Genomic DNA, 20,061 nt, shown 5'->3' on the forward strand with positions numbered 1-20,061 from the left:
ACTTTCCTCTCTTCCTACTCATTCACATGCCTTACATCCTCGATAAAGACTTTTCACTGATGCTATGAACTTGCCTCCCACACCATATACTCTTAATACCTTCCACAGAACATCTCTATCAACTCTATTGTATGCTTTCTCCAGATCCATAAATGCTACATACAAGGAATAGAGTGAATTGGAATGATGTGGTGTACCGGGGTTGACATGATGTCAATGGATTGAACCAGTGCATGTGAAGTGCCTGGGATAGACCATGGAAAATTTTGTGGGGCCTAGATGTGAAAAGGGGGCCATGGTTTCAGTGCATTATACATGACAGCTAGAGACTGAGTGTGAACGAATGTGGCTTTTGTTGTCTTTTCCTATCGCTACCTCGCACGCATGTGGGGGGAGGGGTGTGTCCTTTCATGTGTGGTGGGGTGACGACAGGAATGAATAAAGGCAGCAAGTATGAATTATGTACATGTGTATGTATGTATATGTCTGTGTATGTATATATATGTATAGGTATGTATATGTGTATGTATGTATATGTCTGTGAATGTATATACATGTATGCATTTAAATGTATAGGTATGTATATGTGCTTGTGTGGACGTGTATGTATATACATGTGTATGTGGGTGGGTTGGGCCATTCTTTCATCTGTTTCCTTGCACTACTTCACTAAAGCGGGAGACAGCCACAAAGTATTAAAAGAGAAATAGTAATAATAAAATATATCATTCATTTACTATACTTGATCTCCATTTTCTGCATCAGTGAGGTAGTGTCAGGAAACAGATGAAGAATGGCCCATCCTCTCATATACATATATATGTACATGAACACCTATATATGCACATATACATATCAACATATACACATATACATACATGTATATACACATACATAGACATATACATTTATAGACATGTACATATTTATACTTGCTTGCCTTCATCCATTCCTGGCGCTACCTTGTCCCACAGGAAACAGCTATGCTACTCCCTGCTTCAGCGAGATAGTGCCAGAAAAACAGACTAATAAGACCACATTCACTCACACTCAGTCTCTTGCTGTTATATGTAGTGCATCGAAACCACAGCTCCCTATCCACATCGAGACCTCACAGACGCATTCCATGGTTTACCCCAGATGTTCATATGCCCTGGTTTAGTCCATTGACAGCACATCAGCCCCGGTATACCACATCATTCCAATTCACTATACCTTGCAGGCCTCTCACCCTCCTGTATTTTCAGGCCCCGATCACTCAAAATGTTACTCACTCCATCCTTCCACCTCCAATTTGGTCTCTCACTTCTTGTTCCCTCCACCTCTGACACATATAACCTCTTTGTCAACCATTCCTCACTCATTCTCTCCATATATCCAAACCATTTCAACACACCCTCTTCTGCTCTCTCAACCACACTTTTTATTTCCACACATCTCTCTTACCCTTTCATTACCTACTCAATCAAACCCCCTCACACCACATGTTGTCGTCAGACATTTCATTTCCAACACATCCGCCTCCTCTATACACCCCTATCTATAGCCCATGCCTTGCAGCCATATAATATTGTTAGAACTACTATTCCTTCAAACATACCCATTTTTCCTATCTGAGTTAATGTTCTTTCCTTCCACACATTCTTCATTGCTCCCAAAACCTTCACCCCCTCCCTGCCCCTGTGACACTTCTGCTTCCATGGTTCCATTCGCTGCTAGGTCCACTCCCAGATATCTGAAACACTTCACTCCCTCCAGTTTTTCTCCATTCAAACTTACATCCCAATTTACTTGTCCGTCAACCCTACTGAACCTAATAACTTTGCTCTTATTCACATTTACTCTCACCTTTCTCCTTTCACACACTTTTCCAATCTCAGTCACCAGCTTCTGCAGTTTTTTCCCTCAAATCAGCCACCAGAGCTGTATCATCAGTGAACAACAACTGACTCACTTCCCAAGCTCTCTCATCCCCAACAGACTGCATATTCGCTGCTCTCTCCAACACTTTCATTTGCCTCCTTAATCACCCCAACCATAAACGAATTAAACAACCATGGGGACATCAAACACCCGTGCCACCAACCAACATTCACTGGGAACCAATCACTCTCCTGTCTTCCTACTCGTACACATGCCTTACTTCCTTCATTGAAACTTTTCACTGCTTCTAGGAGCTTACATCCCACACCATATAGCCTTAAGACTTAAAGCACCTCTATCAACTGTATCATATGCCTTCTCCAGATCCATAAATGCCACATATAAATCCATGTCTTTTTCTAAATGTTTCTGATACACATTCTTTAAAGCAAACACCTGGTCCACACATCCTCTACCACTTCTGAAACCTCACTGCTCTTCCCTAATCTGATGCTCTGTACATATCTTCACCCTCTCAGTCAATAACCTCCCATACAATTTCCCAGGAATACTCAAGAAACTTTTGCCTCTGTAGTTTAAACACTCACCTTTATCCCCTTCACCTTTGTACAGTGGCACTATGCATGCATTCTGCCAATCCTTAGGCACTTTACCATGATCCATACATACATTGAATATCCTTGATAACCAATTGACATCACAGTCACCCCCTTTTCTTAGTAAATTCAGCTGCAATACCATCCAAATCCACTGCCTTGCCAGATTTCATCTTCTAAGAGCTTTCACTATCTGTTCACTCAACCAAAACATTCTCCCCAACCCTTTCACTTTGCACCCACCCAACCAAAACATCCTACATCTACCCCTCTGTCATCAAATACATTCAACAAACCTTCAAAAGACTCACTCCATCTCATCCTCACTTCAGTATGGTAACGTCAAGAACAGAGGACTGAGCCCTGGAGGGAAAATCATAACTTGGCCCCCTTCTCTGTAACATTGCAAGACTGTATCGCATCTTTAATGAACAGAAAGAGTAAAATGTTGCTGAGGACCATCATATCCCATGGGAGCCTACCTTTCCTTGCCCTCAGTTGGAGCATAGCCTTAAAGCTTCAGAAACCTTACATAATAGGGGTTATGGAGTTGCACAGAATGGTCACTGTCATATGTGCATATACTATTCAACTGTGGCATATATTTATATTTGCACAAGGAATGTAGATTGTATCTGGTATGACAGTTATGGAGACACAGGATATCTTAATTTTTTTGTCCCTTTCAGAGTGTGGCAGACCGACGTCGCACACTTTTACGGATGTACCGTCCTTTCAAGCTGCAAGTGAAGGAGGACCTGGGCCTACTGCGCACAGGACCCGCAGAGCTGTGGGAGGAAGTGCACTGTCTAATGAGACACTATGGCCCTGGGTGGTAAGGATTTGTTCAGAAATGGGTTGTTTTGATTATGTAACACCATTTGATATGTAACACTAATTGAACGCCTGGTCTTCTTGTCAAGATGTCTATTGACAAAAAAGTTTAGTAAGGTAATTTGACAAGGCCAGAGGGGAGAAGAACTTTGCCACCTGCATCTGAGGAGAAGGGCAGATGTTTTCACTGCACTGGTAAATTGCACAAAGCCCACAGTCTTGACAGGTAAGGGCACAATACATCTTCTGACAGAGGAACCAGATCCTAATGCAATGATGGAGCATTTTACACCACTGAAACATTCTTACATTTTACCCTGACTATCTTAGTCCACATTATTCGCAAATATATGTGATTTCTGCTTTACTGCCTATGAATGTTACATTATTTCTCATTTCTTTTTTTGGCTAGAATTTCTTTTTTTGGATGATATGAGATATGGTTTGAAATGTACCTTTTCTTGTTTATTGGAAAAGCTCGGTGTCTGTTTCAAAAGCATAAGGTCTCCATTATTCTGGTAAAAATTCTTTGTGTATATAAGAATTATGTCATTTTAATCAGGTCATGATTATACGTAGATGTAATTCCATTGATAAACAAAGTAATCACTTATATTTCTCTTTTAATTCAAAAAAGTTTAGAACTGATTTTTCTCTTTGCCTAGTTTTATATTTAATTTGGTATAATTAAGAAGCCTCTTTAGTTATACTACTCAATAAAGGAGAGTGTTTCTGATGTATTTTAAGGAACATATTAACAGCAAATGACTCCTCCATATATCCATCAAGCGTCCCAGTGTACGGAAGAGTCACATTTATGTTGAAAGGATCAACCTTTAGTTATGCTATAACTATTCAAGACATTGTCAAGCAAGTTATGCTAAGATTACACAAGATTCTGACTGCAATGATAGAAAGTTAGCTTAGTTATATGGCAACTTAAGATATGGCTTATGCCATCCACAATCTTCTCACCCTAACTCTCACATACAACCCCCAAATCTTACATACATGATCTCATGCTTCCCATACATAACCCTCTGTACTATTACCTTTCTTATTCCCATCTCTCCTATTATAATCTCTTACCCCTCCCTTGCACTCCCAGCCATCTTTCTATCCCACCTATCACATGCTGGTGACAGCACAGCAGTCAGAGGAAGAGGAAGCAAGGTGTCTTGTGAAGATGTTGATGCAAGCATTATGGTGTTGTTGAGCTAAGTGTTTTGGTATACTACAGGGCCTTATAGGCAGGAAGGACCCAGAGGGACACATCGAATGGCTCTGTGGCGGGAACCTTATCAACAAGCAATGGGTCCTCTCTGCTCTGCACTGCTTCCTTCAAAAGTAAGTCACTTCTTCCAGCCATGTGAATTTAACTCATTGCTTTCCTTCAATGGAATGTCTAACTTCACTGCTTCCTTTAGTGTTATGTCTATTTCACAGCTCTCTTTAGCAGTGTCTAACTTCAGTGCTTCCTTTAGCAGTACATCTGTTTCAGTTCTTTCTCTTTTGGTATATCTAAATTGAGAGCTTTCTTTGTTAGGATTCAAATTTTTGTGCTTCCATTGGTCACCTGTACATTTAATTTCACTTTCATTTTCAATGGTACATCTAACTTTACTGCTTCCATCAATGTTAAGGTTACCTTTGCAACTTCCTTTAACTGTAAATCTAACTTCACTTTTGTGGCATATCAAATAGGTTTCTCTAATGGTAAGTCTTAATTCATTGCTTCCATCACTAACACAACTAATGTCATGGCTTCCCCCACCAATATGCTTACTTTCATTGCTTCTTTCAATGCCACATGTAGTTTTATTTCTTCCTCCAACAGTACAACTAACTGCATGGCTTCCTTCAATGGTATGCCTGCTGTTTCATTCAATGTTATCTCTAACTTCTTAGTTTTTCTCCGTAGCATAACTAACTTCACTGATTCCCCTGGATGTTATCTTGAATATAGCTGCTTCCTTAAAGTGCAAGTCTAACTTTGTTGCTCCTTACTTGGACAGTTATTTTCCCTACTACCTCCTTGTTTATACCTCCAACCATACCCTGTACTTCCTTTATGAAGGATACTTATTTGTTTGTCCTATAATGTAATTAGCCTCTTATGTACACTGATGTACTGAGCCTTGTATGTTTCCTGTGATGTACTGAGCCCTGTGTATCCCATGAAATACCAAGCCTCATATTTTTCTTGTGATGCTCTGAGCCTTGAACTTATCCTACGACATCCTGAGCCTCATATGTATCCCCAGATGTATTGAGTCTCATGTTTCCTGTGATGTTCTGAGCCTTGTACATATCCTGTGATGTACTGAGCCTCATATGTATCCTGCGATGTACTGAGTCTCATATGTATCCTGTAATGCACTGAGCCTTTTATGTATCCTGTGATGTACTGTCTCGTACCATCCTTTGATGCACTGAGTCTCGATGTACCTATAGGATGTACTGAGCCTTGTATGTACCCTATGCTGTACTGATCCTCACTGTGTATCCTGTGCTGTATTAAATCTCTTATGCGCCCTGTGATGTACTGATCCTCATATGTATCCCATGATGTACTGAGCCTCAAGTGTATCCTGTCATGTGTTCAGCCTTCTATGTTTCCTGTGATGTACTGAGCCTTGTATGTATTATGCAAAGTACTGATCCTCACATGCACCCTGTGATGTACAGGGCCTCTTATGTTTCCTGTGATGTGCTGAGCTTTGATTGACATCAATGCCTTAGTGAAGGTGGCTAATCATACGATATAGGAGATCCAATGCCTCTGAAGGTCATACACCAAAAGAACTGCCTGCTAGTTAGCTCAACTAACAACAGTCCACATCAGCCAGTTTTGTTTACCTCTGGGGACTGGCACCCCTTCATTGTGTGTAGGACACTCACATCACCAACTCTTTGTGGACCTTTAACCTGGCAATAACTTAAACTCACTTAGATCATTCCTTTTTATTAAGATACTTTAAATTTCAAGGGCTAATATGGCATCAAACCTTGCAGTATTCTAACTTACATTAGCACTTTCATTCTCTCAGCCAATCAATGGTGCGATTGAACTTGCACTTAATAAGCAACCAGTTGAAGGCATGCTTACATAAGCAGTGTACTATATGGGAAGTTGTTTACTTGTGAAAGATTTGCATCCATTTGCTGCATCATGGATCCTGTAAAGTGCAAGATAAGGGGGTCCACGAGGTATGATTTTCACCACTGGAAGTCTGTCTGTTTTGAGACTTTGAAGTTCAGCATCTATCTTTTAACTGCTTGAATAAGAGACATTATTCATTATGCCCACGCTTGAGTTACTGATTCATACCCCAAAATTGATTCCGGTTTAGTGAATTAAGCTTTACCAAAGTCATGCAGATGATATCCTGCCTACCAAACTATATGAGAGAGACTCAGGAAAGCATAAGCTAATGAGATACATTCTACTTTGTAAAAGAGAATGAATAGATAAATTTGCCCTCTCCAGGAGACCAAGGCAATGTATGTTATGTTCATTTTCCCGAGAACTTTTAATTTGTGATAAACATTTGCTTGTATCAGGAGTTCTAGCTACCGATATCGAATAATTGTCCTCTAGAGACTTCCCAGCCATCACATGACAATAAAAGGCTTTCTTAGAAGCCCCAGCTTTTTTCCCTGTCTGTATTCCAGTATGAGAGGCTTTGTACAAAATGCAACCCCATCTGCTGAACGATCACATATAACAGAATCCTCACCTGCATCCAGTACCAAATATTCTTTCTAGCTGACACCCTTGATTGCATTTGCAATAATATGATTTACACCTCATTACAAACCATAGAATGTATCAATGTGTTTCTCTGTCTTATGAGTAGAAATAATCTTTCCTTTCTCTTAAACCTATAAAAATGATATATGAACAATCTATTGTGTACAGAGAAATGAATGTGGTACGCTTTGGAGAGTTTGACTACAACAACGACAATGATGGAGCCATGCATCAGGACTACGATATTGCGGAGGTCGTCCTCCACCCAGATTATGTCTACCCCCAAGCCTACCATGACCTGGTTCTCCTCAAGCTGTCCACTCAGGTGCCCCTTCAGGTGAGTTGTACAAAGAGTAGTAAAAGTTGGTAACTTTAATGTGAAGGGTAGCAAAGTGCATGTCTCCAACATATCAGTATAATAAACACTGAGCACAAACTATGTGACTTGGAAGAACGCATATATGAAAAAAATAATGTTTTTATCATTATACATAATCACTGTTTCCTGCATTAGCAAGGGTAGTGCCAGGAAACCAACAAAAAAAGAATGGCACATCCACTCATATACACATATATAAACATAAATGCCCCCATATGCACATATACATATTAACATATACATATCAGCATATATATATATACATACACATATGCAGGCATATACATACATGCACATGTACATGTTCATACTTGCTTGCCTTCATCCATTACTGTTGCTACCCTGCCCCAGAGGAAAAGAGCATCACTATCCCTTGCCTCAGCGAGGTAGCTCCAGGAAAACAAAATAGGTCACATTCATTCACATTCATTCTCTAGCTGTCATGTGTAATGCACCAAAACCACAGCTCCCTATCCACATGCAGGCCCCACAGACCTTTTCATGTTTACCCTAGAAGCTTTACATGCCCTAGTTCAGTCCATTGACAGCATGTCGACTCTGGTATACCACATCATTCTAATTCACTCTGTTCCTTAGACACCTCTCACCCTCCTGTATGTTTAGGCCCAATCACTCAAAATATTTTTCACTCCATCCTTCCACCTCCAATTTGGTCTCCCACTTCGTGTTCCCTCCACCTCTGACACATATATCCTCTTTGTCAATCTTTCCTCACTCATTCTCTCCATATGTCCATACCATTTCAACACACCCTCTTTTTATTTCCATACATCTCTCTTACCTGTACATTACTTACTTGATCGAACCACCTCACACCACATATTGTCTTAAACATTTCATTCCCAACACATCCACCCTCCTCCGTACAACACTATCTATAGCCCATGTCTCGCAACCATATAATGTTGTTGGAACTACTATTCCTTCAAACATACCCATTTTTGCTCTCCAGGATAACGTTCTCTCCTTCCACATATTCTTCATCGCTCACAAAACCTTTGCCCCCTTCCCCACCCTGTGATACTACCACTTCCATGGTTCCATTTGCTGCTAAGTCCACTCCCAGATATCTAAAACACTTCACTTCCTCCAATACTTCTCCATTGAAACTTACATCCCAGTTAACTTGTCCCTCAACCCTACTGAACCTAATAACCTTGCTCTTATTCACATTTACTCTCAACTTTCTCCTTTCACACACTTTTCTCCAAACTCACTCAGAAACCTCTGCAGTTTTTCACTTACATAAGACAAATATACACACAAATCACTGCTCAGCAACAATGCACTTCCTTTACATGCAAGCAGAACAAACATAATCTTGCTGCTTACTTTCGTCAGTTCTGCTGAGTTACGAAGATAGCATATTAAGGCTTTGTTACACCCTTTTGAAGAACTGAATGCAAAACTAGTTATAACACTGCTTCTTGCTTACTGATGATTCTGTAGGGCTGTTTCCAGAAAGGAAATCAGGTGGAAGACACTATGTTTTTCAGGAGAGAGAGAGAGAGAGAGAGAGAGAGAGAGAGAGAGAGAGAGAGAGAGAGAGAGAGAGAGAGAGAGAGAGAGAGAGAGAGACTAAGGAATCAGTGTGTATCATAAAGGCTACAAAAGGACTCGTACTCCAAATGCACTTTATGGTATGAGCCAACTTTCCTTAGTGGTAATGTTAAAATCAATACAGTTTATGACTAAGTATGCTGCCAGAAAACATCACTTAAAGTAGGCAAAGCAAGGACTGTTCATTTGCACATTAGGTTTAAATCAAGTGGGTTAAACCTCAGCAGTAAAATCCCTGAAAAAACAAAAGTGCAACCTATGACCACAAAGCCTCATGCCCACTCAACATATCAGCCCATAGGCTCATAATGCTAGAGATGCAATATGGCAGGCAGCTGCCCTAACAGCATAAGTCAGACATCATATGTAAATATCTAAACAGTTACAACAATATGGCACACATAAAATTAATTGATAACAACTTGAGCAGTATTGTTATCTTGATCCAAACTATAAGAAAATGATATGCTGGCCTCAGCCATAGCTCATTGTAACCCCAAAATAGTGCAGAGTGTCACAAGGCAACTCGCACTGTTGAGCAGCAGAAGCAAAGCACACCATGGATAGAGTGGCCTCCTGGGATATCATCTCTTGAATATTTTTTACCAGATCTTCATGGTGAAGGTTGTCCAAGTCCATAACAAGAGTGATACATGCTCTCCTGAAGAACTTTGAAGCTCAAAAAATTATCTTCCTTTAGGAGAGGCAGCTTGCAACTTGCCATATGAGAAACTGTGTATATGTTTAGGTAGGTCTACCTATGCCATGACACTTCCAGGTAAACTTTGAATTGCTTGCATTAAACACAACTGTTCTCATCCCTCTGGTTCTGCCACAGAAGGGGATCATGCCTGTGTGTCTGCCCTGGGGAGATGAGATGGCCCGGAACCTGACTGGCCATGACTTGATGCTGATTGGATGGGGTGCTACCGTGTATGGTCAGTTTTTGTTATCTCTTTCTCATGAATAAAGGGGTGGGTAGTGTGCTAGTTACACCTGAGAACACCTAGGAGATGATCATTGTTGCAATGGTTACTCCTTATAATATATGAGGCACTTCACCTATCCCTTGTTTACATGTCATGATACCTGAAGAACACTCACTGATGGACCAGTGTTGCACATCACAACAGCAGGGAGGTTGTCCTCACCCTCATACCATATACAACTAAAAAATCTTACGTACATTCATGAACTCATCAGTTCCCACCTCACATGACATGATGGACAATGACCTACCACTTCCATCTGTTATCTGTCTCTCCAACATACTCCCCTGCCCTAATACTGGATGCACACTCACTAACTCATTAGGTTATGTTACAACCCCTGGAAAACTCACTCACCTACATGTTACATCACAGCATCAGGGAAATTCACCAAGGAGTCAGACAGTAACCCATTAGTTACCTTACAACACCAGGCAGATGCTTAGTGACCCATTAATTACCTTGCAATAACAGGGAGACAATAACTCATCATTTACAACACCAAAAAGACACTCAGTAACCCATCAGCTACCTTACAACACCAAGGTAACATACAGTAATAACTCATCAGTTACAACACCTGGAAGACACTCATTAACCCATCAGTTACCTTGCAACACCAGGGAAACATACAATAACCCATTGGTTACAATACCAAGGATACACTCAATGAACCATCAGTTACCTTACAACACCAAGGATACTTTCATTAACCCATCAGTTACCTTGCAACACTAGGGAAACATACAGTAACCCATCAGCAACCTTACGACATCAAGGATACCCTCAATGACTCATCAGTTACCTTACAACACCAAGGATACACTCAGTGACCCATCAGTTACCTTGTAACACTAGGGGAACACTAAGTGACCCATCACTTACCTTACAACACCAGGGGAATAATAATTGACTATCAGTTACCCTCCAACACCAGAGAGACACTCAATGACCTGTCAAATACCTTACAACACCAGGGAGAGACTCGGTGCCCCATCAATTTCCTTACTACACTAGGGAGAGACTCAGTGACCCATCAGTTACTATACAGCACCAGGGAGAGACTTAAAGACCCATCAGATATCTTACATCAAGGAAAAACCCAGTGATCCATCTGTTACACCAAGGAGACACTCTATGAACCATAATACCAAAGGCTTACATTTTCATGGATGGCAGTATGCTTAGTGTTAATGCTTATCATAAAAGTTATCCTTTGCCACAGATATCACCCCAATTTTAGGCTGCAAGTGGCTGATGTTATAACATTGGTTTTCTTATTGGTTTGGTGGTGAGATTTACCTTGAATGGTGATGTTGCCTGGTAAGTGAGGTGTGCCCAACTGCTCACAGCTATCAGACTATCAAGCAGAATCTGCTCCTGAATTACAGTTGATCTGGCAATATTACAGTTGTCTGTTTTCTTTATTGATTATCATATAACATATTGGATCAGGTTTGTGTTGGGGATTGCAGGTGGGAAGAGGAGCAACGTACCAAATAAGGTGAACATGACAGTGTTCCGGCCTGAGGTGTGTGACCAGAATTACCTTCAGCTGTTTATCTATGAAATCAAATTCCCTGCGGGTATCGACGACAATTTCCTTTGCATGGGCCATCCGGAAGGAGGCAAGTCCGCTTGTCAGGTCAGTCAACTTGCAGCTTACATCTTTGGCTCCCATTTCAGTGGGATCATTCTCTCTTTAATGTACAATTTGTGAGGTCTTTCTTAAGATTATATAAAGTATCACTCATGTTCACCATATCAATCTTACTAATGGTATGTGTTTTTGTATGTAACCTTTTTTGGTTTCGACAAAATAAATAGAATAATGCAATTGGTAAATGGCTGAGCAATATTAATATCAAGGCAGGTATGGAGGAAGGTTTGAAGATTGTGAATACTGCCCTGGAAAGATGATTGAGATGGCTTTAAACGATATTGGCTGTTGGTTTTCCCGCAGGGCGACTCGGAGGTCCACTCATGAATCGTGACAGCAATGGTCACTTTGTGCTAGCAGGCACAGTCTCCCAGGGCTATGGCTGTGGTCAAGCCCAGTACCCAGGCATCCATACCAACCTCCGGCGTAGGGCACACCTCTCTTGGATCAAGAAAATTGCCTTTGAGTAACTAACTCGCTCCTTGAGGGCTATAATGCCTCTCACCATTATTACCTCCCAAAAACATGACTTAAAAGATGACAAAAAAGTATATGGTAAAATTTTGTTTGTCAGAAGGGTTGATGAGTCACATGGCTACTTGTTAATGTGACATATGTAGCAAGTATCTACATATCCATCACATAATCTATTCACATGATTTATTAAAAGAGGGGACAACTGTGTTGTTGACTGGTTGGTAGGATATTCAATGTATGTATGGTTCATGGTGAAGCGCCTAAGGATTGGCGGAATGCATGCATAGTGCCATTGTACAAAGGCAAAGGAGATGAAGGTGAGTGTTCAAATTACAGAAGTATAAGTTTGTTGAGTATTCCTGGGAAAGTATATGGGAGGGTATTGACTGAGAGGGTAAAGGCATGTACAGAGCATCAGATTGGGGAAGAGCAGTGTGGTTTCAGAAGTGGTAGAGGATGTGTGGATCAGGTGTTTGCTTTGAAAAATGTATGTGAGAAATACTAAGGAAAACAGTTGGATTTGTATGTAGCATTTATGGATCTGAAGAAAGCATATTGTAGAGCTGATAGAGATGCTCTGTGGAAGGTATTGAGAGTATATGGTGTGGGAGATAAGTTGCTAGAAGCAGTGAAAAGTTTTTATCATGGATGTAAGGCATGTGTACGAGTAGGAAGAGAGGAAAGTGATTGGTTCCCAGTGAATGTCGGTTTGCGACAGGGGTGAGTGATGTCTCCATGGTTGTTTAATTTGTTTATGGATGGGGTTGTTAGGGAGGTGAATGCAGGAGTTTTGGAGAGAGAGGCAAGTATGCAGCCTGGTGTGGATGAGGAGAATCGAGGCTGTCTGTAAGGAGAAAAATGTTTTTTGTATCAAGTCATAGGACTTTATTGGCCATCACTTGAGCTTCTATGCTATGAATGGCCTCAGTCCGAATGGAATTGAGAAATCCTACCTTTGGCAAAGCGTGAAGAATATATCAAGCAATTTTGTTATAGAAATCTGCTAATTATGTACCCAGTTCTTGTAAAGATTGACAGTGGGAATCAGGATGATCGGGAACTTGGCAAGACAATTCACAGAAAGATTACACACCAGGCACAGCTTAAGAACAAGGAGGGTATTGAACATTGCAGAGTAGGACAACCTGTCACTTTTCAGTGGAGGAACAGGAAAGGATAGGTCAAACTGAGGTCATAAACCAACTGCAGGTAGACTGACCTGCCATTCCCACTGCTGCACACATAATAACAATAAACCTGAGAAGTGGGCTCTGACAATTGATTCCCCAGGCCCTGGCAAATTGGAAAGCAACATTTGTTTTATATACACAAATGAGAGGAGCATTATTTCAAAATGAAATGAGATGATATCATATGCTATCACAAGTAAACCAAACATTATCATAGTCCCAGAAACTTGGTTAAACTATGAGAATAGATATTTATTCACCAAATTAACAATGTCTGGATACAAACTGTTCATAAATGATTATCTGCACAAGGCAGGATATGGTGTCTTAATTCATGATGAAAAGACCCTAGCAGCGGTTGAAGTAAGCAAGTTAGATTCTGATACTTATGATACTCTGTACATTGATGATGCCAACAGATAAAAATTACTTGCCTTTTGGCATCAAAAGAGGGATAACATAATGCTATACAATGAAATAGAATCTGTTGTAAACAGTGAGAAAGTTATCTCTGCTGGTGACTAACAGTTCAAATGTAAAATGGGATAAGTTAGCAGGTGATCAAGAGATAAATAAACTAATCAGCTTGATTGACAATGCTGTTACAGACCCAACTAACTAATAAACCAACTAAGGTTAAAGTATCCTCAGTCTTGCTCTCACCACTGACAGACTTGATCAGCTAAAAGGTAGGTGAGGCTCTGAATAATAACAGCTATTATAAGATTGGACTAGAGTTAAGTACAGGATTTAATATAAACAATAAGAAATTCTTGATCCCTGATTACAGAAGACCCAAATCTGAGAAAAGAACACAAAGAGTTAACAATAGTACTGGATAAAACACCTTTATGGTATAATAGTTGTTGAGTATTTCTAAAAACAAATTATTTCTTATTGCAAAAGAGGATGTAGTATCAGTGATGAAAAGAGCCAGTGTAAACTTCAGTCTGACCTGAATGTTTAAGAAAAATAGAACTAAATCTCAATACAAACAAAGTCTTCAAGAAACTGAAGTTAAGGTCATAAGAAGAGTAAATTCAAAAACAATAAAAGTACTTCCATAAGTGTCAAAAATAACCACAAGAAGTTTTTCACATATTTAAGACAGAGTATGTCAAACATACAATATAACCACAAATAAACAAGCATGGCAGAGTAGCAGAGAACAAGGAAATTGCTTTCATATTGAATGAATCCTCCAACCATATATATACATTCAATGAAGAATCATCCATACCTCAGCCATAAGCAATTCTTTGGGGGTCTGATGAAGAACAATTAAAGGAATGGAAAGTAAAAGTTTGTAAGTACCAAATAAACCCAGACAAATCAACTAGCCCTGATCACATATCCCCAAGATTCTTCAAGGAGGTCAGATACCAAATGATAAGTTCAATAAACAAGATATATAACAAATCGCTAATGGAGGGTAAGGTACCTGAAAACTGGAAATTGGCAAATGTTAATCCTGTTTATAAAAGGAAATAAAATATATGCATTACATCACAGCTCAATGAGCCTAACATCATTTTGTGTAAAATGATAAAAGTAATGAAAGAAAATTGTGAAATTTATAGATCATGAAATAATGCAGACATACCAGCATGGCTTCCACAACAAATTATCTCATCTAATACATTTACTTGAACTTTTTAATGTCAAGTATGACTAATGGAACTCAGAAATAAACCCTCTGACTTCATATATATATATATATATATATATATATATATATATATATATATATATATATATATATATATATATATATATATATATAGACCGCCAAAAGGCGTTCCATCAATTACTGAATACGAGACTGCTTTGTAAATTTAAATTTAAATCACATGGAATAGGGGATAAACCATGTGCATGGATTAGCAATTGGCTCATCGACAGATAGCAAATTGTTGTTTTAAATGGTATCTAATAGCAGGTATATCCAAAAAATGCGTGCCATTTTGGTGGATTTTCTGGGAAAGCATTTTTTTCTAAACCACAAATACCTGAAGAATGAAAATATCTAAAAATCTTAATAAACAGACATGAACATATGTTGGTAGAGAAAACATTTAGTAAATGTTTCCAAGAATTCATGAAGTTTGAATAACTCTGTGTAACAGTTTAGATAAAGTTTCCAAAACTTCATGCTGAAGAAATATAGTTAAAAAAATGGAAAGCACCTCTTATTTCAAACTAATACTCAGTAAAACAAAAATCTTAAGTACTGTATTTGCAAAGTGAAACATAATGCAGGATTCAGTTGTGCTGTTGTAACAGTCATGGTTGTTTGGGTGTCAGGCCCATCAACTGTCAGAGTCATTGAGGCTGTCAATATCAAGTTACATCCAACCACCAGAATCTTTACTACCTCTTCAGGTGCTGGGACAGTTGCTTAAATGACATGACACGGATGTAACTTGGAATTTATATATATTTTCATTCCGTTTCTAATGATTTCATAGTATTAACTATCACTTTTCAAAATGACCTTTATTTACAGCAATCTATCTATATCTCTGCTACCCATTCCCTTTGGTGACTCCTCTAAGGGGGTGGCCAAGGCAAAAGTCTTCATGACTGGTGAAATCCAGTGCTGCTTCATAGCTTTTAGTGCCTCACTCTTAACAGGCCACTGGCAGAGAGCAACTCAAGCACAATGCTTTCTGAGGCTCCTACCTAATGTTAGTATCGACTACTTCTACCTAATGTTCCAACCTACTAATCCTACCTGATGCTCCTGTCTCATGTTACTATCTATTGCTTCTATCTATTGTTCCAACCAGTATGCCAAAAGGCAAGGCTAGCACACAGCACTCACTGCTGAAAATCTCAAGTTACAAAGAATGAGTTGTGTGAATTAAGTGTGTTCTCAAGTGTTATATGTGATAAGGAGAGATTGTATGATTGAGACAGAATGCCAGCAGTCCATGTGTGGGTGAGGCAGAAAGAAAAGACAGCTACCTTGGTCAGAGGAGAGCAACTTGATAACCATTGAAGTGCTTGCTTACTATGCAGCCATCACTAACCCTTCCAATACCAGGCAGATAGTACTGGTAATATACCTCCCTGTTTGATGGCTGTCTGCTAACTACTACCAACCATGGTACTCAGGAATGAAAAAAAAAGTCTCATTCAAGAAATCGTTTTTTTTTCCTTGAAATGCAAATTGTAGTGTTTAGATTATTTTTCTACAAAATATATGTTTAAGAATAAGTATATAATGTAATTCTAACCTTAATTAGTCTTCTTACTCTTCTCTGCATCCCTAATTCACTGATACAAAAACAGTCATATGCAGACACAGAAAACCATACAGACAGATATACAATGTAAGTCCATGATTCAAATCCTTAGAAAGGCAGTCAGTCTAATGTACTTTGAAAAGAGTACTTTGGACAATGCAGGTGAAAATCTAAATCTTTTTCTTAAATTTATCAAGTCGTCAGTTAAAGAGCAGCTAATAAGAGTAACAGATTCAGAGGGAAGAATTGCTGAGGATGATGTAGGATATGTGAAGAACTAAAAACCAAGTTTAAAATGGTTTTCACAGTGGAAGACATTATAGCCTAAATACCAGTAAGATGGAATGGGGAGATTTTGAAAACATCGAGGTATCTGGTAAAGACAAATAAAATACTAAAAGGTCTTGACCCATACAAGGCTCATGGTCCTGAAAAAATTTCACCACATGCTAAAAATGTGTGCAGATATCCTCCATAAACCTCCTGTAATAATGTTCAAGATTCATTGGAGAGAGGCAGAGAGCCAAGGGGAAAAATCTATAAAACAGAAGACAGACATCAGACAACGAATCTGTCTCCGATTATTGTAGTCTATAAGGTTCTGGAAAAGGTAGTTAGAAAGCAAATAGGACTTTCTACAAAGAAGTAGCTGAGAAAGCCAGTATGGTTGTAGGAAAAGGAGGTCATGTGTAACAAATCCCAGATTACTGTGAAAGAGTGAATTCTATGTTGGACCTAAAAGAAGGCTGATTGGACTGTTTAAATATGGACAGCCACAAAACATTTGACACTGTAACCACGTGGGAGGCTGATTAAGAACCAGATAGGAATCAGGGGGCAACTCCTTCAGTGGATAGATAGTGTTTCAGTGGAAGGGGACTAAGGATGCATCTCAGAGGAGCCTTTAGGTGACCAACGGAGTGCCACAGTATTCTGTTCTAGAACCATTACTCTTCTTGATCTATGTAACTGACTTGCCTGAAGGTATGAACTCATACCTGCATATGTTTCCAGATGACACAAGATCAGGTGAGAAGTGAAAAGCAGGGAGGATTGCATTAATTTACAAGGGAACCTAAACAGACTCAAAAGGTAGTCTGATTCATGATTCATAAAATTCAACCCAAACACATATAAAGTAATGAGCATGTGAGTGAAAAAAATGCCTCACCAATTTCATGATCTAACAGGAAATAAGCTTCTGGATTCTAGGTGTCAAAAGGACTTAGGAGTCAGCATCAAATTCAACTTGTCACCAGAGTTCTACATTTGAAGAATAATTAACGAAACAAACTATCTTCTGGCAAATATCGGAATAGCATGCTGTTCATATCCTCCATAAAGGTAAAACTAGAAAATGCCTCTCATGTTTGATCACACTTAATGAAGCACTAACAGGTAAAGTGAAGGTTAACTGAAGGGCAACAAAGATGGTACCAGAATTATGAAAGCTAAGTTACAGGGAAAGGCTAGAGGAATAAAATTTTCCAAACTTGGAAGAAAGAAGAGTAAGGAGTGACCTGATCACCTTTTAAGTTTTTAAAATTGATCAATCACGTGGAAAGTGAACATTTTTTTCTAAAATATAAGAACAGAGCTGACAGAGAACATAACATGAAATTATGCAAGAATTTTGTTAAAAAAACATACAAAGAAATGCTTTTATGGTATACGACTGGTGGATGAATGAAATCATTTAATTGAAGACACAACGCAAACAGTATATATATGAATTTCATAAGTTGTATAACTGCAGATAATATTCAAGAGATGGGGGCTCCATACGTGCATAACATGAAACTATGCAAGAATTCTGTTAAAAAAAAGATACAAAGAAATGCTTTTATAGTATATGATTGGTGGATGAATGAAATCATTTAATTGAAGACACAACGCAAATAGTATATATATGAATTTTATAAGTTGTATAACTGCAGATAATATTCAAGAGATGGGGGCTCCATACGTGCAAAAGTCCCTCCCCATACAGTACAAATGGGTCAATATGAACAGGTAATTAAACACACACAAACACTCAACACTGGATAGATTAGTTGCTAGTGCAGATCTGACCTCTCTCTAGAGATCTGGGCGGTAGCACTAAGCTATACTTACACTCTGGGCAGGAATACTGGGCATACACATACCAAACACATTCCTCAGGGGTTCATGTGGGGCGCCCTGCTTTAAGGCTGTGCCTACAATCAATAGAAGGGAAAGGATGGACTCCCTTGGAGTTATTAAGTTCTTTGAGGAGATTGTACTCTGATGATACAAGCCCACTGAACTTGACTTTTAGCTCATGGCATAACCACAAGCAGATGGAGTTTAGCAATTCCTGGCTGTTATGTGGCATGATTAATGAGGTAGGGTTGGGGGGTTTAAACCAAGCCAGTCAGGTTAGAAAAAGTATATAGTTTGCAAAAATTACGGATGAAGTGAAACAATCAAAAATTGCATGACAAGGATCCTTTTAAGAAGTTCAATGTGTGTTACTCTGCTGGATGCCATGACATCACTACCCTTGCCATTAGAGTTCAGTCATATAAATAACTTTCTTTTGACCCACAAGTAAAATGACTGAAGCCTCACTCACTGAGTCTGTTACTGCTTTTATAGCAAAACATTATTTTCTTGTGTATTCATACAACTTGAAGGTCATAATATGTCTATGGAAAGTTATAAACCCACACCTTTCAGTACAATTAGTAAAATAAGCATAATTCCTTAAACTGCAAATGTACCACTCTGAAAGCAAACAAAATAAAACTAGTGTAATTCTATTAAGAATATGACATACATGAAACAATTAACTGGGACCAGAAAAACAAATTGTTTGGAAAATACAATGCAAATGAGATCCTCAATATTTTTACCTTCTAGTAAGAACTATTGTCTACCAATTATTCATAAGAAATTAAGAAAACTGCTTACCCTTTAATATATCAATGACAAGGTTCCTGCTAAATCCAGGCTAGCAACTTCATCTCAATTTTTTTACGTTTCTTATTTGTTATAGATAAGTGCATTCAGAGGTGTCACTCTAGTTATCGAGACTCTATTGCTGTGGCCATCCCCTTAAGGGAGTTTCAGTTGGAACAGGGGTTAGAGATATTGATAGATATATAGATATCCACAAGAAGAAAAATAGGTGTTACCAAGACTTCATTTGCATGAGTTTACACCACAAGTGGAAAATCACCTTCAACGAAGAAATATCAATGGAAGAAAAGAGGCACCATTTCTTCAAAGACCCTCTCACTCCAAAGGAGTCCATTATTTCCTTGCTACTGATTGTAGTGCAGATTTGAAGCTTCAAAAGCCCAAAAAAGGGGTCCTGGGGCTACATATTAATAAAAGTATTAATAATGGTAAAAATTATAATTATAGTAAAAAGACTAATAATAATGTTTTTTATTATATATGATCACTGTTTCCCATGTCAGCGAGGTAGCACCAGGAAACAGAC

At 38.9% G+C, this 20,061-nt stretch overlaps 1 protein-coding gene across 2 annotated transcripts in view; it reads left to right on the forward strand.

Annotated features, from left to right (window-relative positions):
* The window catches only part of LOC139759021 (venom protease-like), a 35,293-nt gene extending 20,797 nt beyond the window's left edge, over positions 1–14,496 (forward strand). The window contains exons 3-8 of one of the 2 annotated variants that reach the window (XM_071680915.1): positions 3,170–3,315; positions 4,555–4,661; positions 7,237–7,405; positions 9,867–9,966; positions 11,493–11,662; positions 11,981–14,496. In XM_071680915.1, coding sequence (XP_071537016.1) covers positions 3,170–3,315; positions 4,555–4,661; positions 7,237–7,405; positions 9,867–9,966; positions 11,493–11,662; positions 11,981–12,004 — 716 coding nt within the window. In that variant the 3' untranslated portion in view covers positions 12,005–14,496. Of the gene's footprint in view, positions 1–3,169; positions 3,316–4,554; positions 4,662–7,236; positions 7,406–9,866; positions 9,967–11,492; positions 11,794–11,980 lie in introns of those variants that run through there. The other variant, XM_071680914.1, reaches the window with a different exon arrangement.
* Positions 14,497–20,061: the final 5,565 nt, after the last annotated feature.

Source organism: Panulirus ornatus, chromosome 32, assembly GCF_036320965.1.
Source record: "Panulirus ornatus isolate Po-2019 chromosome 32, ASM3632096v1, whole genome shotgun sequence".
Lineage (NCBI taxonomy): Eukaryota > Metazoa > Arthropoda > Malacostraca > Decapoda > Palinuridae > Panulirus > Panulirus ornatus.